Source organism: Schistocerca piceifrons, chromosome 8 (assembly GCF_021461385.2).
Source record: "Schistocerca piceifrons isolate TAMUIC-IGC-003096 chromosome 8, iqSchPice1.1, whole genome shotgun sequence".
In the NCBI taxonomy this organism is placed as follows: Eukaryota; Metazoa; Arthropoda; class Insecta; order Orthoptera; family Acrididae; genus Schistocerca; species Schistocerca piceifrons.
Window position 1 is genome coordinate 244,670,593 of NC_060145.1, and position 23,052 is coordinate 244,693,644.

The following is a 23,052-nucleotide window of genomic DNA, read 5'->3' on the forward strand; positions in this document are numbered from 1 at the left end:
GACTAGTGGACAAAGTAATTGATGAATGACAAGAATATTATGGGAAGGCCATTAGAGATAACTGTGACAATTTAGAGTAGATGAAAAGAGCTGTGTGGAGCACTTTCTTTCATCGAATATCAACCGATCAAAAGCCATGTCATACCTCCACCAAACACTTGGTGCATATATAAGCAAGCCGAATTTTCTGGCGCCCTGAATGAATTAACACATAAACACGCTCGTCCTTTGGCAGTAACGGAGGCAATGAAACCTATTTACGAAGATTTGGCAAATCCTGAGCTAGTAAAGAAGAGTTTACGTGGGAAGACCCAGAATGCGAATGAGTCCTTCAGTAATGTTGGGTGGTGCCGTGTGCCTAAAAATTTATTTGTTGGTCTCATGACTCTAAAGTTAGCAGTGTCTGATGCTGTAATAACCTTTAATGGTGGGAACTATGAAAGACTAAAGGTTCTGGAGAAGTTAGGGTTATATTTGGACAGGATACAGCTAAAGGACTGCGGGAACTGGATAAGCTTCGTGTACGTGAAGCAGAGTTAGCTGCTCAGCAAATGACAAAAGAAGCAAGAAAGAAAAAGAGGAGTCGAGCACTGGGCTGTTGTGACACTGAAGAAGACACAGACTACGGGCCAGGGCAATTCTAGTGCATCAAAGACGCAGAAATATAAGTCTGTATAAGAATTTGTAATAAAGAAAAAGTTTTACACCCCAATATCCCCGAACTACATTTTTTTCAATAAATGACCCGTTTCCTAAAAAAGTACTGATGGTAGGTGACTCTGAGCACTATGGGACTTAACGTCTGAGGTCATCAGTCCCCTAGAACTTAGAACTGCTTAAACCCAACTAACCTAAAGACATCACATACATCCATGCCCGAGGCAGGATCGAACCTGTGACCGTAGCGGTAGCGCGGTTCCAGACTGTAGCGCCTAGAACCGCTCGGCCACTCCGGCCGGCCTGATGGCAGAGACATGAAATTTTGACAGCATGCTAAGTGTGAGATTCAACACGTTTTGGACTATAACCACTAAAAAATCCTGACTAGTTTTGTTCTTATGTTCATTTATTTACAAAATTCTGTAAACAATTTGATCATAAAAAAAAGAATAACATGTCCCACAGTAAAATTTTAGTTATAATTCTAGTTCACTGGATCTAGAAAGGTACATTCAGTAATTATGGAAAGTTGTAAGTTGGTTTCCTAAAAAGTTTCCAAAATAATACGTCACAAAGTTCTATAATTTAACATTGGCGGCATAGGACATACAATGTCCCATTAACGGTTCTGTTAATAGTTGCAGTTACAGAACCATTAATAAATGCTTCAAGGAATTCAAGTAAAGTTGCTGCTTCCTGCCAACAAAATGTTGAAAGTGAAGAACTACTGTGTTCCATTTGGAGTCAATGTTGTAATGTGGTCAGACTTATGCTGATGGCCGTTATTTTGCCCGATAACCTTAAGAGATATTGCGTTTTAACTGATTCTCTTTCGGGGTACCTGATCTAGAAATATTTGCTTTTACCTCCGCTACTCTTGAGTTAACGTAGCTCTAAAATTTTTCATTGTCGGTTAACTCTGACCCAGAAAGATTTGCTTTATCTGCACCACTGATCCATTTATCTTGTAGGTTAAGGTATCTTTAAAATTCTTCATTGTCAAATTTCCCTTTATATGCACTACAGGTGGACGAAACTTTTTTCTTTTTGGACTTATGTATCATGAACATCTTTCATTGTCAGTTAACTTCATCAACTTGTATCTCAGATGGACTCTCTGTTTCTGTATTCTAATCACTCAGGCAGAATTAAAAGGCCCATGTGCATATTGCAGTTTATTTGTTTATGTATATTTCACTCTTTATACTTTGAGTACAATGGGGCGATAAGGGCTCAGTTGACTGCCCTATCTGTGTAACGGTTGGAGGCCCGTGTGATATCTGTCAATTATATGTTGTGTGATTTTAGCGTTGATTCTATGTGCATGTTGTAGGATCTGTACTGAATCGAGCAACGTTAGGGGCAAGGTCGGAGGTCAGGCCGGTTATCATACGTTAGCTAATCTGTGTGTTTTAGTCCCTTGGTTTCAGTTTGTCTTTATTGCACTCCTAAATTATTGCGCCTGCATGTTGGTTTCGGCTGGTCCCGGCGGAGGTTAGAGTCCTCCCTCGGGCATGGGTGTGTGTGTTTATCCTTAGGATTATTTAGGTTAAGTAGTGTGTAAGCTTAGGGACTGATGACCTTAACAGTTAAGTCCCATAAGATTTCACACATTTCCACATGTTGGTTTACTGACGCTTCTTTTCTTATTCTAATCTCAATATTTTGCTATGTCGAGGGTGCTTTTAAATATTTAATGTGTCATGGATATGGTGCTCATTGTTTTACCAATTTTCAAATAACCAAGACAATTGTTACATTCCTCGATTACCTCTGGGGTCGATGTTTTTAATATTTAGCAAGCCCAAAGGTTTTGCTTTGTTATAGGTTAAAGTAAAAGATTTCTCTGAAATGTTTAAGGGAATGCAAAAAACTAACTTACTGTCGTCTGCTTGAGCTCAACTATCATTTTTATTCATATTGCATCTGGTCTCTGTGGAAAAGAAAAAAGTCGAAAACTACCAATTCCCAGCACCATACCACACTAAGATCCAAGCTCTCTGCCATTATAATCATAGCAGAGCACTGTCCTGATGGTGTACTGCGCTATAAATACCCTAAGGAGATTATGTAGGTCGTTAAGATATTCAGTATCGGCAAAGTGCACTGCTTTTTTTCTTTTTCTTTTTAATTGGAGGTGCCTATAAAGGTGGAAACATCCACGGACAGGAGAGCAGTGCTTGCGACAAGCTGACTGGAAAACAAATGGAAGATGTGATTCTTCAGTTTTTCCCGGCGTATTTGTTGTTCGAACAGTTCACGGGTATACTTCCGGTTCATAGTGTCCAACGGGCACAATATTTCGGCGATCAGACATGTCCTCATCGTAAGGTGCGATGACGAACTGGGCTCCTGAGGGCGGGCGGCCGATTTAAATCCCCTCCCTCCGCGGGCCGCTCTCTTTGCCGCCCGCGCGCCGGCGGTCGCGAAGACGTGGGCGTCGGAATCTGTCGTAGCGTCGATGCGCTTGCTACGTCCGACCTGGTCGCCAGTTCGTACTTCTTGCTGAGAGTACACAAGTGGGCCGTCACATGCGAAAGCTCATATCGATGATGTTTCGTTGAATGGTTCGCACGATGGTACTTGTTGGTGGCCCAGCACTGAAATCTGCACCAATTTGCCGAAGAGCTGTGCTTCTGTCACGCTGAACGACTCTCTTCAGTCGTCGTTGGTCCCTTTCTTGTAGAATCTCTTTTCGGCCGCAGCGATGTCGGAGATCTGAGGTTTTACCGGATTCCTGCTGTTCGCGGTACACTGGTGAAATGGTCGTATGGGAAAACTCCACTTCAGCGTTACCTCAAGAGATGCTGTGTCCCTTCTCTCGTTCACCAACTATAACACCACGTTATGACTGACTTAACTGACGTAACAAGTGCACCAGACACTAGTTGTCTTGTACATGCCTCGCCGACCGCAGCGTCGTATATTGCCTGTTTGCATATCTCTGTATTTGAGTAAGCATGCCTATACCAGTTTCTTTGGTGCTTCAGTGCTGTTATTTCAAGGCAATGTGCCTTCACTTTTGCAAGACTTTAGGAATCAGGCGCATTTGAACCATGTGTGTAACGATATTCAGGGTTCAGGTATAATAAATACGGATTGCAAAAAACTCTCTGTTATTGAAGTCCTGCAGGGTAAATTATTCAGTTAGAGCTTGATGCTAGTTTACTGGATTGGCATCATACCTCTGGGCGGGGAAAGAAGATGGTTGTCTTCTCAACCCAACAGCCTGCGTTGAGGTGTTTGGAACCTCAGGTAGGATTTGTGAGGGATGGTGGAAAATTTTTAACAAATTACCTAATCCAATTTTGATAACTGATATGTTGTCAGTTGACAAGAGTAATGAAATTGTAGATCCTTTGTAAGTAATCGTGCATTTACAAAATCAGGATGGAGTTCAGCAAATTACGCAATCTGTGATATTTGAGATTATTTACTCATTAACCTGTGGTAAAATGAGCAGAGTTCTAGCTGAGGCCGCGGATAACGGTGTGACGTTGACCAGCTTCCGAAAAAAAAAAAGCCGGCTAGAGGAAATTAAAAGTAAGTTTATGTCAACATTCTTATCGTATTGAAAATCGTATAGAGCCAATCGTGCGATGTACTTTGCCTTGGCGTTCTCAAATCGGAAGCTGTATACAATATTCTACAAGGAATTTGTTCAGAAGACCGTTCGAGTACTCTCTTTACTAATAAAACGGAGACCTTCGCCGAGTTGGATAAAGTACCGGCAAGCATAGCAAATACCCTGCATAGAGATGAAAGGCGCGGCAATTGTGAATGTAGTTTGTGACCAAAAACCCCAAAATAAAAACAGGCAGTATCTGATAGCAGGACAAGTATACCGTGCAGTCCATTAATTTAGCAGGTGCGAGATTACCCGAACTATTCGGTAGTGGCTCACAGTAAGAAGTGGCGCAGTCCTCTCAAGGGCTGAATTTAAATAAAGTATGTTGTTTGTTCAACTTTGCAATTTGTTTCTACCACCCTTAAAGGCATATTTGCATGTAGCAAAAATGTGGATAAAAGTTCAGAATATAAATAAAGAATTACGTAAAGTATTAATTAGTATAAGATGTTGCATCGATTGTGGCGCGCAACCGCTGAAACACTGGAATAATCGCGCAGTTCAGTTGTCTTGCCGAGAAGACGGCACCGTTTTGTTCTGAAGCCGTACTAATAGGACGCATATCTGCCATCGCTGGAGATAATTACTTGGCACACCACCAGTATTCTATGAGACGCAGTCTCACTAGCCGTAATCATAGTTGCACGAGGCTACAGAATTAATGTGTCTAACGGTAAGGCGAACCCTACATCGCGGGTTATTGGTAGAATCCTGAAGCGATGCAGTCCTTCGACTAATTAAATTGCTTACAATACTTTATTTCGCCCAGTCTTAGAGTAGTGTTCGTCTGTATGGGACCTTTACCAGTTGGGTCTGATTCAAGAGATTGAGAAGGTCCAAAGAAGAGCGACAAGATTCGTTACTGGTACATTTAGCCATCGCCAGAGCGTTACAAATCTCAGAGAAAGTTTGAAGTGGGACACACTTGCAGATAGACGACGCGCTAAACGAAAGAGGCTGCTCACTAAATTCCAAAATCCGATCTTCGCCAAGGATGTAGAGCATATATTATTACCACCAACTTTCAAATCGCGCAATGATCACCAGTAAAAGATATGGGAAATTAGAGCTCGTATTGAGGCGTTCAGACAGTCGTTTATCCCTCGCGCGAACCGCGAGTGGTACAGAAGGGGCGGAAATACGACTTTGGCGCGAATAGTGCCCTTCCGCCACACACCGCTTGGTGACTAGCGGAGTATATATGTAGATGTATATGAAGATGTACGTAGAAGTAATTTAATATAGTATAATATTTTGTGAATACAGTGGTATTATTTAATCTTGTGTTTCATTTATGTTGAAAGCTATTATTCCATTTAAACGATGTCTTGGCAAGGCTAAAGGCTCCGAGTTACAAATTTTATCAAAGGGCCAGTACGAACTTAAGCTTTGGAATTATTCAAACTACGAAGTCCGATATTTTTAGAAAGATCACTCACGCTCAACCATACAAGGAACGGACCTTACTCAAAAAGCCATTTTTAGGCGTCCATAGTTTGTATAAACTGGCCACTAACTATTATCATTACTTATTATTAGTTGCTTGTTCTTCGATATACTCAAACCAGACAGAAAAATCCAATATATATTGCCATTGAATATTTGTAAAGACCAAACAAAAAGACGAACCACTGAAATTGTTGTTGAATCCTGGAATCTACACTGAGTACTTGGATCCAAGGAAAGACATCATATTTTTACATTAGCACGCTAGTCCAAGCTCTTTCAGTAATTGTAGCTCGCTTCCTATCTTTGTCAAAATTTTCCATAACCGTAGCAGTCATTTTTGCGCAAGATCACGCATCCAAAATTATTTTTATCATACAGTTTCTTACAACAATACAGTCATACCACTCCACAAAATGGCAAGCAGCTATGAACGTTAATTTTTTCACCATTAATTGCAATTCTTGCTCAGTTAAGCCAACATTGTTGCCATGCGGAATTAATTTCATGAATTCATTCACAAACGAGTTTCAAGATTTTTCTTGCAATATATATAATGTTAGCAAAAATGGAACACGACAAACAACAGACACAAACCGAATCCAACTTGGACATTGGACAAAACATTGACAATGAGTCCAGAGTTGATTCCAATAGTAACGATCAATCAGAAGCTAACATGCCTAGTGATGGAAATTTCATAAATAGGCCGACCACTAGTGAAATAGCTAAATCCAGCTCGGAGTCCGTTCTTGTCCGTGACGTCATATCAAATGACGTGGCGGAGGCAGAGCAGTTTCAGTTGACAAACACTGCCAGTATGTCTGACACTATTATCAAACAAATGACTGAAAGCAAAAACCATACGAGATCAGTACCAAATCAGATCACTAAAAGCAAGGAAGACATATCAATACATAATGAGGTGACTGAAAACAAAAAGCTGATTACCGAAAACAAAAAAGACATTGATGAACACATGACAGTTTTAAAAATGCAACATGGCGAGATTAATGCTAAATTAAGAGCACTAAAAACTTGTAATGATGGTTTATGTGCAAGAGCAGACAAGATTAGTATGAGACTGAGCAACCATGTGTCCGAGTTCAAATCAAAATTTTCCGATTTGAACTTACAGCAGGAAAAAACCACAAAAGACGTAACATATATTCAAACTGAAGTCAAACATTTAAACCCTACATGCGAAGCTGTTGCCACTCAGGTGAAATCTCTTCCATCAGTTCAAGCTTCAGTAAAAACACGCATTACTGTAACTGAAAGCAAATTTTACACTATGGATAAACAACTAACAGACAAACTGGAATTACACACTGACAACCATTTTGCCACCATAAAAAAAGAAATGACTCAGTTGATCAGAAAAATAAATATCTTGACGAATGTATAGAGGAAAAACTACCGACGGTTGTGTATGACAGCGTAGCCGAATTTGTTAAAAATAATAAACATATCATAACTGAGGCAGCTCAGTCCAATGCAGCACGTCAGAAACTACTAAACGATGACATACGATCGGGATGGAGTAATACTAATAATCAAAGTGCACGATTTGGTAATGAAAACAGATATGTGTATGACACGTATCCTCCGTACATAACACACACCTCACAGCAACAACAGTATACACCTATACACATGACACCTAATTACAATCGCGACGTTTATGGGCAGTACATTCCTTTCCATTCACCAGCCTATCACTACAGTAATTACAGTGAAATCAATCGACATTACAGTGCCAAAGAAGAAGAAAGTCTGTTTAAACATCGGCAATTTCAACCTTGCATCCCAGAAAAACGTACTGTACATCCTGTAATTTTTCTGAAAGCATTTAGAAATACCTTCTCAAGAGCATGGATGACCGAAATAGAATTTCTTACGTTGTAGGTTACATCCAGGGTAACGCTGCTGTTTGGGCATATAATGATGCGCCTCATATGAGCAATTTGAAAGACGTTTCTTGGTCGCAGACGGTACCAGAACGTCTAAGGGAACAGATTGTGAAACCAGAGAATTTCAATGCGAAACATTGAAATCTGTGCCTGTATTATGAGACTTTTGGCCACTTTCTTGATGAATCTGTAGCTACGCATGATATACTCCGCGCACTGAAAGCCAGATTGCCTTTTACCATTTAAGAGAAGTTAGAGCACTTTCCACACAATGATGCAGAATATATTCTGGTTGTGATTGATTCTGTTGGTATGTTATATGAGGATCAGCGTTCTGCACGACAGAACAGCTGTCACAATGTTTAGGTCAGTGGCATGCAAAACGCGCAGCTGGCCAAATAATCCTGGCGAAACGGCCGCCGTCGGTTACATTGCGCAGCAGAATCAACAGCTTCCTTCCGCAAACCAATACACGTTCCAAAATCAGCAGACGCACCCCATTATGAACAATAATCATAACATATCATACAAAGCAAGCTAGCACACAAGAGGCACCGCAACTATAATAATGGAAATAACATAAACGGAAACAACAGAAACTGGAACAAAAACAGAAACAATTATCGGCCTGTACAAAATATTGAAGGTAGCATGGACAATATAAAGGCAGCGAAAGGTTGTTTGCACCTTGAACATAAACGGAAGGGCAGGTACTGTATTAGAGCCAAAAGACATGAAAGATAATCAGTGGTTCAAAAGGGAGTAAGACTGGGTTGTAGCCTATCGCAGATGTAATTTAATATGCACATTTAACAAGCAATAATCGAAACCAAATAAAAATTTGGAGCGGGAATTAAAGGTCAGGGAGAAGAAATGAAAACGTTGAGGCTGGCCAGTGGCATTGTAAGTCTCTTAGAGACCGCAAAGGACTTGGAAGAGTAGTTGAAAGGAATGGACAGTGTCTTGGAAGGACAAATATGATGAACATCAACAAAAGCAATGCATGGAAAATGGAATGTAGTCGAATGAAATTAGATGATAGTAAGGGAATCAGATTAGGAAACGAGATGCTTAAAGTAGTAGATGAGTTTTGCTATTTAGGCAATAAAATATCTGAAGATGTCCAAATGTTGAGCAAGATAAGTATATCTAAAGAAAAGAAATTTGTTAACACTGAACATAGATTCAAGTGTTAGGAAGTCTTTTCTGAACCTATTCGTCTGGAGTGTAGAGATATACGAAAGAAAAACATGGACAATAAACAGTCTAAAAAAACAGAATAAGGTTTTTTAACATGACTGTTTTGAAAAACAGAATAGAAGCTTTAGAAATGTGGTTCTACAGAAGAATGCTGAAGGTTAGATCGGTCGATCACGTAACTAATGAGGTGGTAATGATCAGAATTTTGAAGACAAGAAATTTGTGACACAACTTGACTAAAAGAAGGAATCATATGATAGGCCTCATTCTGAAAATCAAGGGCTCTCCAGTTTAGTCTTGGAGGGAAGTGTGTGGAGTGAAACTCTTAGAGGGAGATGTACAGAGTAACCAGGTTCCGAAAGATGTGGGTTTTAGTAGCTATTTGGAGTTGAAGAGACTCACACAGGATAGAGTAGCATGGAGACCTGCGTCAAACCAGTCTTCGGACTGAAGATCACAACAACAAACAATGTGAGGAATATGAATTAAATTGTAAATTTCATTCAAGTTCGTCCAAGCTGCAGACCGTATCATGCTTCAAGTAACTTTTACCACGGAATATGAGACACACCCTGATAAAGCCCACTGTAATTAGTGGGTGACTGCTCTTAGAACATAACAAACTCTAGAACCCAAGAGATCAACTTGGAAGAAGCTCAAACACTAAGATTCCGGCTGCGACAGTTTATACAAATGTGAAAGATTGCATGTATATCTTTGCGTAATTCATCAAACTAATTAGTGTATCCTTATCATATTAAATTACCGATACAAAGCGACAAAAGCGAAGATGGAAACTGCTATGCAGGGTGAATACGAGGCAACGTTACATCACCTTAGTACGCCATACTTCGTGCAAGAGATTGAAGTGGCATTAATTTAATTAGCATTAGTGATTGAACATGTAAGACGTACTTAATATGCTGTAACTGAACGCTAATAAAAGAGCCATATCTTAATCATCAGTCGAAACTGGAGGTGAGACATGTTGGCTAGCAATGAAATGGTTTCAATTCCTGTCATAAGAAAACTTCAGATGACTGAGTATTTATATTAACTTTTAATCAGTAGAACAGTAGTCATTGCGTTGTTAGACGAACAGCTTGCTGGGGAAAGGAATAAGAGAAAAATTAATGTTTTTATTTAAGATTCATACTTTTGAACTCCAAAATGAAATTCAAGTTTCGTCATTAAATATTTCCGAAAGATTACACGGCGACTCTTAAGACATTCAGGATTTATGTTTTGAACGTTACATTTTGTTGGTCCTATTTAAAATCACTACATATTTATTTTGCGATATCTAGGAGTTATTATCCTCTACATTATTCTATAGTCTACCTTACTCTTGGTACTTTATTGGTTAAGACAAGCGGTTTTGTTTCCTTTGTCGCTCAGTTTTATGACTCCGTTCAGAATTTCCAAATTTTTCTTTTGCCGAGTCTGGTGACGTGTCTTCGCAATAGTTTACATTTTACTGTCATTAGTTAAACGTACGTATATGTACATTTGTGACAAAAAATTTCAAAATAGTCCTTTACGCCTTAAGTTCATCATTCAGAATTTCCAGAGTATCAAACACCAGTAAAAAGTTGTTGATACAAATTTCGTTTAATTGTTTCACTGTGATAGCAGATCAAGTTCTAATCATGAATTTGAATTAATCATACTTTGTGTAACATTAATGATATAAAATAAGACATTGAATTTGTAGAAATTATTTTTCGTGTCGTTTTTGTGTAGCGACACGAGACATTCACCATTGCTGTTGTTCTCACAGGTCATAACAGAAATATGACGTAAGGCATAGAGAATATTTGAGTGAAGGATATCTGAACGACATGTCTATTACCAGCGAGGCTGGAATGTGCGTTAGGAATAACTAGGTCGATAGGAAAGACAGAAATAATAATACGGACAACCTTTTATATGTTTTGAGTTGTACTTTATTTATGCACTTCACCTTACACACAAACAACACCGAACAGGCTAAGTAGATAGGTATAGTACAAAAAATAGAAAATCATGAGCAGGTGTGTCGAGTTGTGTGCTTCGGTGAATTTATTTACAGTACATAATTGCCACGTAGAGTAATAGTGGTAGATACGTCTCTGTAACGAGAAGTTTCCATGTCTGAGCCACAGTCCGCTTTATACTAATTGTACGCTCTTCGTATGTCCCCATCCTCCTCCCTCTGGAAGAAAGTGTAGGTAGGGTAAGGTAGGCGAGAAAGAAAGTGAACGGGTTACTTTTTGGGAAAATAAATAGCATCCCAAGTCCATAGCTAAGTTTCGTCGGGCCTGATGTTCGTAGTTTCGTCACCTACCGCTCTTTGTTGTATGTACTCCGTTTCCAGCCGACCAGGCAATGCTTCCGTGTGAGTCTGAGTACTGGCCGTGCGACGCCGATGTTTCGACGCAGAAATTAGTTAATGTGTTGTGACTGCTGATGTGATGTGCTTGAGTTAAAGCAAGTGTCTGTTACAGTACAGATGCTTTCAGCATCCTCTTGGTGCAGCTATTGCAAGTATATCTGTATACATGTGTATGCTTGTGTGCGTGCGTGTGCGTGTGTGTGTGTGTGTGTGTGTGTGTGTGTGTGTGTGCGTGCTTTGGTCGGTTCAGTGTCGAGAAACCCCGCGACAATCGACGCTAGAGTCTACAAGCATCGTTCATGGTGGCGTTTCGCTTACAAGGGCGAGATAGCTACTGTCGGCGAAAACGGAGCTCGTGCGGTTCAGAGGCGGTGTGCGGTAGAGGGTTGCTTATCGGCGCTTGGGCAGGAAGTCACCCTGTGGCTGGAAGCCGTTCCTGTCAGCGACGTAAGTGATGGTGTAGGTCTTGCCGTCGGCGCCGATGAAGGAGTAGCTGCCTCGAACGGCGATGGCTTCATCCTCGGAGCCTTGGTTCTCGATGGTGCCCTGTTCCTGCTGCGAGATGCCGTTGCTGGTGCGGTATCTGAAGTAAACAAGTGTTGTGGTTACTGATTCGGTCGCCATTTACAGACAGCTGCATAAAAGCTAGGTAAAATGTCCTCAGCTCTCAGACGAAGTATGACATCATCATACTTTTAAGATTTCAGTTATGTCTCGAATTTGGTTTGGATTCTGTCTGCCTTTTGGGAGTAGTGCTTTGCCAACTGAGCAGCCTAGTTACGTTTAACGGCCCGTCCCGTAGCTTCACTCTGCCAGTACCCCACTCGTACTTGACGACATCTACAGTTCTCCTGAATGTCTTCCGGGACTCGTTGTTGCAGGAGGAAGCTCATGTTAGAATCATAGCCAACAACTTGATTCACTATGCAGCATCCTGTACATTACTGCATGGTTCGGGGAATGGCAATTGAATCTCAATGTAGGCAAGTGTAATGTGCTGCGAATACACAGAAAGATAGATCCCTTATCATTTAGCTACAAAATAGCAGGTCAGCAACTGGAAGCCGTTAATTTCATAAATTATCTGGGAGTACGCATTAGGAGAGATTTAAAATGGAATGATCATATAAAGTTGATCGTTGGTAAAGCAGATGCAAGACTGAGATTCATTGGAAGAATCCTAAGGAAATGCAATCCGAAAACAAAGGAAGTAGGTTATAGTACGCTTGTTCGCCAACTGCTTGAATACTGCTCAGCAGTGTGGGATCCGTATCAGATAGGGTTGATAGAAGAGATAGAGAAGATCCAACGGAGAGCAGCGCGCTTCGTTACAGGATCATTTAGTAATCGCGAAAACGTTACGATGATAGATAAACTCCAGTGGAAGACTCTGCAGGAGAGACGCTCAGTCGCTCGGTACGGGCTTTTGTTAAAATTTCGAGAACACACCTTCACCGAAGAGTCAACCAGTATATTGCTCCCTCCTACGTATATCTCGCATATAGACTATGAGGATAAAATCAGAGAGATTAGAGCGCACACAGAAGCGTACCGACAATCATTCTTCCCACGAACAACACGAGACTGGAATAGAAGAGAGAACCGATAGACGTACTCAAGGTACCCTCCACCACACACCGTCAGGTGGCTTGCGGAGTATGGATGTAGGTGTACATGTAGAAATGTCTGAAGGATTGCCAGTTCGACCCCTGAGCGTAACAGTGCAGCATCCCTGGATAGTTGAAGTTCGTATCGTCGTTATAAACCAAGGGCACTGTCAAACCCAGTACTAATCTGAAAGGAAATTTCATAACACCGTACATTCACCATGTATTTTACAGTTCGGGTTGGCGGGTAAATGATAAATTACCACATTGCCCATGCAAAGGACCGCGGTTCGATCCTTGATGAGCCACTGGAATTTTTTCTGTAATTTATCACTACATGCAAATCTTACAACGTTTGTTACGTGATAAATGCCGAGTTCCATCGTATTTCGGAGCCCACGTTTAACTGTAGGTCCCCTTACAACTACATGACTAGGTGAAGTTATAACCACTAACTGCTCCGTGAACTTGCGGTTTTGTGACAGGTTTACGTTTAATGCCTTGATATCAGTAATGTCAAGACGAAGGCTGCAAATTGAACGTGATTCGCAAACGATGACAATCATTGTAATTAGCTGACTGTGTGGTGAAGCAGTTGTAGTGAAAAAATGGTAACTGTGATTTTGACATAAAAGTATTTTACCAAAATCGGTTTATACAGTTGACTCAGCCGACTACGGTTCATCTTGTTGATATCACTGTCATCAGAAATTGAGTGCTAGCTCAGTCAGAATAGAGTAATAAGCTACAGTCGGTTTTATTTATACAAATATTCCAGCAGTTGTCTACGGTTGTACAAGGAAACCATAAATAACTTCGCACGACCAGACTGGGATGATATTCGCACCTTGTCCCTCGAACACAATCACTTTGAATAAAGTTCATTGCAGATAAAAAAATTAAAATTTTCGCCTATCTCAAACCTTGGAAGAAAATGCTTCCACTATGATTTAGTGGATAATAAACATCTTATTTTAGTGTGGTAATGAGAGAAGTGTTAACCAGATTGCCAGAATATTACGCTAACTACAGGACATTGCGACTGAATTGTTAGTATTCCCTTATGCCAAACTATCAGTGGTTCCCTTGGCGCTGTCGACTAAACGTAATTGGCAGCTGCCATCATCTTCCCCCTGTTCTTCTTCTCCATCTACGTGGTTCTTTCATAATCTCTTCCCAGCGGCTATTGTTTGGTGCTCTGCACCCTGAAATTAGGTAAGGCCGTAGGCCGTCTGTGGGTTACTCTGAAGAGAATAGAAAAACGATCTCTTGAAAGCGAACTCGACGTCTGACATCGCGATATGGCAGTCTGAACATTGTGCAAGTGTGCCGCTAAAGCAAGACGGTCTGTGTTTCAAACAATTAATCCGCAGGTTATGGGTGGTGTCACAAGAACAATGGGCCATTAGAAGCCCGGTGCTTTCTGTTTCTTTCCGTGCACCCAGTGTTTACGTACTGCTTGATACAACAGCGCAACAAAGCCTCTCAAGCTTAATTCATGCATTTTTCATTGGCAATAGCACTGGTCGAGCCGATTTTGCGTGCAAACATCATGGTGATGTATCCGTTTCTCCGTATCCCTAAGACAGTCGTTTCTTACAACATTGGACAGGTTTGTCTACGACTAAGGGTAAAATGAGTAGATTAAAAAACGATACTGTGCCATATATTATGGCTTCTTCCCATTTCACTCAGATATAGAGAATGGGAAGAAAGATAACTTGTATGGTTCTATACGGCGGTGAGTCAATAATTATAAATTTCCACGACAGCAATGTGTAGTCAAATTTTATCATGACGATATGAAAACAGATGCGGGCATAAAGTAACCGTAGAACAACAAACCAGCTAAAGCTATTGACCACAGTGTCATCATCTGTCTCAAGGCGTAACTTCATGCTAGACGGTGGCATTCCTTTTTCCCCGGTCGAAATCTTACCGTCTTTATATTCAATGAGCAGTTCCTCAGTCAGTCACTTTACTGTTTTACCTCCAAGGAAAGATTGGGTCACACTAAGACGCTGATCATTTATGCACTAACCCCAGTTATTTTTAGATTCTGTTTCCAAGGATAGTTCTTATATTTTAGTAAGTACACTGACGCTTGTCTTTTGAAAAAATCGTATTGCATCCTCCAACGAATGAAATAATGGTGTACCCATTAGTGGTGTCCTCTGTAAACCGGACCCAGAGGCAGAATTCACGCGCAAGTGTTTCGTAGGCGGTATCATTCATGATCAGTTTCAGTTTTCTAATATTTCACCATTAGGTCTCATGAATTGGCGCCTACTACGACAGCAGCTACGTTTCTCAATCACTGTTTTTTTAATAAAAGAAAGGCTGTAGATGCTTTGACTAAGCCCATAAGTGTACAACGGAACTGAAATGAAAGTCCTTGTTAGTATCCCAGAAATGTTTCGTAGCTTACATTAATCTTCTCATGTGAATGGATAGATTGTTCCTCCATAAAATCCATGGTTGATATTCTGCTCGACCAACTCGGTTGTGGAGAACAGATACACATAGAATCGAATCATACACTGTGGGAAAAGTGCAGAATCGAAGGGTTTGAGTTGCGAAGCTACACAAGGATCCTGAAAAATATGTGCACTACTAGAAAATATATGATATGTTTCTCCACAGAATCGGGGAGTAACGGAATAATTTAAAAACACTATCTAGAAGAAGGAATAATTAGGACGCAATACTAGGGGCACACAAATTCCACTAAAGAAATAAACATATTTATTTAGGGGATATTCTCAACACTCTGTCGGATAGAACAACGATTAAAATATGTATTTTAAACTACAGTGACAACAACAGTAAGAAAATGGCGACTATAGGCTAAAACACATATTTTTTCTAGTTTCTCAGTAGTTTCGCTGTAAATAGCACTGGAATTGATGTAGGAGAGAAAATTGTGGAGATCCGCATGAAACTAGTCAGAAATCCGATGGCGAAATGCGAATTTTAAAGTCTGTTTTATTGATTCCTTAATTCCTAAGACGTTTCTGGCTCTCAGCGTACTGATATTATGGACAGAAATGAAACGCAGCAGTAAATCAGGAAATAAAGAGACGTGACCCTGTTAAGACCAGTGGCAGGTGAGGTGCTTTGGCACCGGCTGTTGCTGAGTATTCGGCTGCCTGGCCCAGGAGGGTCGCGATCGCTGCCCAATTAGCGTTGCCTCCGGGTATCCCGAACGTCTTCGCAGACGGCAGTTAGCGCCGCTGACCCGGCGTTGCCCTCTTCAGAGGCATTAAAGACGCTTTCGTAACATGCCTTTCGCTTGTGGCTGAATACTGCTCACATGTGAAGGTAGTTGCCGGATTTAGCCACTTGTTTGGATAGGAGCAAGGCAAACGAGAATTAGTAAATGTACGTGCCTTGCTATGTAAATTAAGACACCAGGTGTTGTCACAGATGAGAAAACATTGGGGAAGAATCCGAATAATGCCAGTAGTGACTGACTAACGAAGAATGTCTTTGGACCAGAAATTGCTACCTGCAGTCAGTAGGGTGTCGTTTATGGATATTGATAGAAGTCTTTCCATTTACGGCATCTCTGCGAACCACGTATCAATATAGTCTGTATTTATACAAAGTCTATACTAGCTGACTGGACCATCTTTCAGAATTTTCTCCACAGAAAACCCTAAGGCGGTAGGTGCGATTAGACCACAGTTCTCTCCTACATCCAGCACACGGAAACGAAACATTTTCCTTGCGTCCGTGCCTGCTGGACGATTTACACTGCACTGCAGGTACACTACCTGCTGCCGTCACATGGTTAGCTGACTGGACCACCTGTCTGTTAGTTCTGGATGTGGATCGAGAAAGCTACTCACCCCCAGCTCCAGGGTCCAACACCAATGTTGTCGCTGGTCAGCTCCTCGATGACTGCCGTCCTCGGGTCGGCCTGCTGGGGCCTAGCTGCGCAGATGGCCACCAGGGCTGCGAGAATCAGAACCTGAAACATCCAAATGCCGTGGAGTTAATTACCGACACGAGTGACAAAAAGCTGAATCTTGAGTGGGCGAAATGGTGTATGTTGGACTGCAGTCCTGCGGTAGCCACTATACCTTGTTAACTGGAGATCACTACGAGCGTGAAATTTAAACGCATTTTGCGTACATGCAAGCGCACATCTGATTGTCCGACAGTTACAGTCAGCACTGCTGAAATGTGAATATCGATGGGCTGGCTGAATAGTCGCGTAATAAATGGAAGAGAAAGACACATAAAGAGAGGGAGAGAGAATTGGAGGGCTCACCCATTCGATCAGATGCATATAATACTACAATTTATGTCTACCGAAAACTTGCTTAAATTTTAGAACAGCTGGAATATCGAAAACTGTCTTACCTTATACTACGTATATTACTTTATGGAGGCATGAACGTTTATTGATAAACGTGAAGGGATATTTTAGCTAGTTAATTTTCCCTAACACAAACAGTTGATCAAGAGTTAGACCTATAAGCACTATAAGCAGGTGCTGTTGTATGGCTAATGGGATGCGTTTCTTCGACGTGCATTTTGTCGGAGACAGCAGTTGAAGGAATCGGTCGTTGTAGTTTTTGAGGAACCTTGCTAGATACCCTTCGATGAGAATCAGTGAATTTGCACGTTGGTCAGACAGGATTCTCAACCTCGTTTCGTAATAATATTTCAGTACGATATGATCCTTCATAGTTTGTCATGTGATTTCCTTTTTATATTATGGAAGGATAAGTAATAACACACTTTGGTAATTACCAGTAACCGAATGATTTTTATTTATGTCAGGGGTATGTATCAAAAAATTTTAGGAACGCTAATAATGTCCGATAATGGACGTAAAAAGCATCAATGTCCCAGCCGCGTCGTGACGTTGTATCTGTTCTTAAGCAGAAACGATGCCATCACAAACCATCAACGCCTCGCAGTTACGTTATGTACGAATGAAGGAAATACTTCACTATAATAATGTCGTGTGACTAGAGCCTCCCGTCGGATAGAACGTTCGCCGGGTGCAAGTCTTTCAATTTGACGCCACTTCGGCGACTTGCTCGTCGATGGGGATGAAATGATGATGATTAGGACAACACAACACCCAGTTCCTGAGCGTAGAAAATCTCCGACCCAGTCGGGAATCGGACCTGGGCCCTTAGGATTGACATTCTGTCGCGCAGACCACTCAGCTACCGGGGACGGACAATACTTCACTGAAACGCGCTTTTTAAACCTTTTGTTCTATGTTATCTCCTGACGCCCGTCCACAGTTAATGCTATGCACACTGGTAAATGATCCTCTTAAGCTTCAGAGGGGATTGTTTACGGTTCTGTATATGAGAATAGTCACCGGTGATGTCCGATTACGGAAAGGTGTATTTGTCCCTTCCGTAAATGCCCCTTTCTCTGTGTACTCGAAACAGATTTTTCATCAAGTACTTTCTACTACATTTATTTCCGTTGTTTCTGTACTTTATTTTGCAGTTCTACACCACAAATCCCTTCTGTTAATTTCTATTCGTGGCATATACGTATGCTGATTTCTTCTGGCACCATGTGAACTACAAACTGAGCTACAGTATTCGTTTTAAGTGATGTCAGGCGATGGCCTCGTCCGCTTAAGTTATCTCCTGCCGAAGGCGTAGCCATAGCTCTAACGATAAACTGGATGAAATATTTGGCAGGAACCATACGGAACGCTTTCACACTTCGCGAATTTCACTCTCTGGTAACGTATCACAACATGAACAAGGAGAACAGTTAGTAAGTCTAGCAGTACACCAGAATTAGACAACTGAAGTATGTTTCAAATGGACAAATGTTTTCCATTCACATTCAACGAAATGCTGAAGATAACAGTGACTGGCAAGTAACCGCTTCAGTCACGTATAAAAGGTACCGCAAACCAATACAACAGATGCAGTTTCGAGGACATGCGGCAGACTCTCGGGACCTTGTAAGATCTGCCAGGTGCTGACATGCTGGGGGCGGATTGTCTCACAGTTAGTGCGGCAGTTATCGTTACTGTCGCCAGTGGGCGCTTCGCCAGTCTCTCAAGTAGGTTCGTGTCGTCACGTGTCCTCGAGACAGCGAGAAGCGGTGCCAACCAGCGGCGAGCCAGGGCAGCTTCCGCATTCATGCCTGGTTCCGTCCTCGGCGTGCGGCGCATTCATTAGCGGCACCAGTGTAGGAGATAGCAGGCATTTACGTCTTAACCTGGACCTCGTCTCGCTCGCACTTTAAACGCTGCGTTGCAGCTGGATATTTGGCTATGGTGAACGAAAAGCATAATAGCACTGGCCTGTCACTTGAACTGCGTCTCCTCGACCAGAATATCAAGCTGAAGATAAAATCACTTAGTCTGTTAGGCCATGTCACGTTACTCATAAATTTTTTCTTACGCAAATCGGCGTTTCGAACCCTATACTAGCAACACCTTCAGGATTGGTAAGTGTTCCAGTCAACTGAACAGCTGAGCAGCTGAATAGCTGAAAAGTAGAACGGCTTACAAGGAACAGCAGAAGCCTCTGAAGAAGATCCCAGCAGAACGATCGAAACGTCGATTCGTAAGAAGAAACTGAAGAGGACCATGATGAAGACTGTGCGCCTAGAAGACTAAACCTCCAATGATCTTCAGATTTACTGAGAATATCCTAGTGTTTGTTATGTACTTCGAATCATATCGGAAGAAGAGATTTAGAGCCTATATGCTGTTTCATAGTATTTGCATTCTTTCAGAATTCTCCACTGAACAAGTTCCCTATGGTATAGGGAACAGCTCTGTGTATTTCTAATACCAGGCTTTCGTTACGTCCCTGAAGAATGATACCTAGTGGCCTATCAACTCTTCGTCTGGGGCCCGAATCCATGTCTTTACCATCACAGGAACTGTATGTACAACTGTCGACTTGTTCCCTATATGAAAATAATAACAATCAACTACTATTCTCAGCCTATTGTTAGTTCGTAAAGAAAAACTTTAACGCAATGAGAGTTAACTTGTGTCAAACGGAACTACAGGTAAACAGCTTCAAAAGTGATATATTCATGCTGCGTCTAGAGTGTCAGCATAATGATCTATAAATTCAATATGTGTTGCAATGCAAAGTACATGACATCAGCAACGTTACTTATGCCAAAATGTTCCCTGATTCATGTAAAGAAATAAAAAAGGTACTGAAAGAATTTAAATTTTAACGTCTTTTCCATAACTTGCTAGTAAAAGACGAAGCAGTTTCTCAATGTGAACTGTATATCGTAGTAACATTGGAAACCTTTACGCTGAGGGCTTCTAGCTTAGCTGCGAATGGAATATATGTGATGTGGATGATAGATCAGTTGCCATCTTTTGTTACAATACAATCCTAGAAGGTCTGGTGACTCAGGACCCTCCGATCTCATTTTATGATGCAACAGATAGATGATCTCCATAGAAAATCGCTAAGGCTTTCAGCGTGTACTAGAATCGGCCGGCTACTGAATGCTGTGACCTGCTATATTCCAATGACTGTAACTTCTTAATAGCTCTGAAGAGCCATAGACGGTATCTAGTTTCACCAAGTTCTACGTGGATAATCAACTGTTTAGACTTAGGGATGATGCCCTCTTGAAGGGCTGCCCAGTTAACCCAGTCGGCCTGATAAAATGCAATAGAACCACAGTAAATCAGAATCAGAACCGCTGGTTTCGCACTTCTCTCGAATAGGAGAACAAGTTGTATCAGAAGTTTTGGAGACAAATTGTCCTTGTGGAAAACCTCTCCAGGTCTCTGTTGTTCTAGAAATATCTTGAACACGCTTAATACTACACAAAATAGGCTATAATCAATGGAACTTCGATTTAAGGATGAAGTATACGATTACAAACTAAGGCAGCATTGCTGACCCATTCCCGTTAAAAGTTCTGAGTGTGACTGAACGCTTAGGAGTCACTCTGGAGGAGTCCAGTTTAAGAATAGAGAGCACAAATATATTTATGCAGTCATTCTTCCCGCGCTCGGTTCGCAATTGAAACTGGAAGAAACCCGAACGTGGTGAGTTTCATCTGCCATGCAGTTCTAAGTGTTTTGCAGAGTATGCAGCCAGATATAAAATGATGAGAGTAACGTAAACCGAGGCATCTTGATGAGATGAACAGAGTCTATCGTTACAAATCTAAAATGTGCTAGAAATCGGTGTGTGCAAGAAATGTGGAGCCGATGAAGCGCACACTTACAGTCTTCATGGTTGGTGTTGGTGGTGGTGGTGCTCGCTGACTGGCTGTGGACTGCTGGAACTGCTGAGGTCCTGTGGCTCGCAAAAGCTTTCGGCAGTCTTATATAGGGGTACACCGGCCTGGCCGGCAGACGCATCCCCCCCCCCCCTCACCGGCCCGGACGACTCATCTTCAAACGACGCGCGCGACACTCAGCCCATCCCCACCCCTCTCCCCCATCAGCCGGCGCCCGCTTGCGTGCTCTGGAGCCGGCCTCCCCTCCACCACCTGTGCGGTCTCGGCGGGCAACACGTAGCGTACCTTTTGCAGTGCGGAATCCCGCCTGCGGCAACGGCGGTAACCTTTAGCTTGTCCAGCCCGTGGTTCGCAGTGAAAGGGGCCATTGGGTCAGGAGATGCGCTCAGAGTCGGCTCGTGATGACCCCACCAGAGCTGCGCGGGCTCGCGAGTTTCAAGGCCAGCGCGGACAAGGTCCAACCTCGGGACGGAGTGGCCCGGCAAGGCGACACGGCTGGGCCGACGAATCTCTCCTATTAGCGGTTTCGCCGGGGAGGAGTGACTCGCTCATTTGCCTACCGTTATGTCATACACTCATTCGTAACCTAGGAGTGGAAAGTGTATAGTTTCGACACCGCTGTCGGGTACAGCCTAGAGTTGCGGCTGGTTTTGGACTGGGAATTTTTTAGAAAAGAAACGCGGAAACGTTTGTGAAATTGATAGAATACACGTCTCTAGGTGACTCCGTGGAGGTATGTAAAACGAAACGAAATTTACAGAATTCTTAGTGTAATGATGTACAGGGAAAGAAAACATAGCTGGCAAGCAAAAGCTGAACGAACCAAAAATAGTCTTGAAGAGAGGAATGAGGGAAGCGTTCAGTGGCTTTGAAAGTAGAATTTTTTAAAACAAGCTGAGTAAAACCCGTAATAGGCTTTGGCCTTACATAAAATGTGTATGTTGCTGTTGTTGTGGTCTTCAGTCCAGAGACTGGTTTGATGCACCTCTCCATGGTTCAAATGGCTCTCAGCACTATGGGATTGAACTCCCGAGGTCTTCAGTCCCCTAGAACTTAGAACTACTTAAACCTAACTAACCTAGGGACATCACACACATCCATGCCTGAGGCAGGATTCGAACCTGTGACCGTAGCTGTCGCGCGGTCGCAGACTGTAGCGCCTAGAACCGCTCGGCCACGCCGGATGACTAGCTCTCCATGTTACTCTATCCTGTGCAAGGTTCTTCATCTCCCATTAGCTACTGCAACCTACATCCTTCTGAATCTGTTTAGTGTATTCATCTCTTGGTCTCCCTCTACGATTTTTACCGTCCACGCTGCCCTCCAATACTAAATTTGTGATCCCTTGATGCTTCAGAATATGTCCTACAATGCGATCCCTTCTTCTAGACAAGTTGTGATACAAATTTCTCTGCTCCCTAATTCTATTCAGTACCTCCTCATAATTTATCTGATCTACCCCTCTTACCTTCAGCATTCTTCTGAAGTACCACATCTCGAAACCTTCTATTCTCTTCTTGTCTAAACTATTTATCGTCCACGTTTACTTCCATACATGGCTACGCTCCATACAAATACTTTCAGAAACGACTTCCTGACACTTAAATCTATACTCGAACAAATTTCTCTTCATCAGAAACCCTTTCCTTGCCATTGCTAATCCACATTTTATATCCTCTCTACCTCGACCATCATCGGTTATTTTGCTCCCCAAATAGTAAAACTCATTTATTACTTTAAGCGTCTCATTTCCTAATCTAATTCCTGCACCATCACCCGATCTAATTCGACTACATTCCATTATTCACGTTTTGCTTCTGTTGATGTTCATATTATATCCTCCTTTCAAGACCCTGTCCATTCCGTTCAGTTGCTCTTCCAAGTCCTTTGCTGTCTCTGACAGAATTACAATGTCATCGGTGAACCTCAAAGTTTTTAATTCTTCTCCATGGATATGATGCATAGAGTTATATTACACCTTTATCGTTGACGTAAATC

General features: G+C 41.9%; 1 protein-coding gene across 1 annotated transcript; it reads right to left on the reverse strand.

The window, feature by feature from the left end:
- Positions 1 to 10,770: 10,770 nt before the first annotated feature.
- On the reverse strand, positions 10,771 to 21,173 carry LOC124711283 (endocuticle structural glycoprotein SgAbd-5-like). Its single transcript, XM_047241282.1, has 3 exons — positions 21,040 to 21,173; positions 16,680 to 16,801; positions 10,771 to 11,804 (listed from the first exon to the last, which is right to left on the reverse strand). Exons 1-3 carry the CDS (start codon positions 21,046 to 21,048, stop codon positions 11,612 to 11,614), a joined length of 324 nt encoding a protein of 107 aa, XP_047097238.1. The 5' UTR covers positions 21,049 to 21,173; the 3' UTR covers positions 10,771 to 11,611.
- Between the last annotated feature and the right edge of the window lie 1,879 nt (positions 21,174 to 23,052).

What these genes read in the sequence shown, in the direction of transcription:
- LOC124711283 (XM_047241282.1), bottom strand. An exon ending in GTTGGACCCTGGAGCTGGGG is followed by an intron (nt 11,805 to 16,679) that starts GTGAGTAGCTTT and finishes TGTTTACTTCAG; the next exon opens with ATACCGCACCAGCAACGGCA.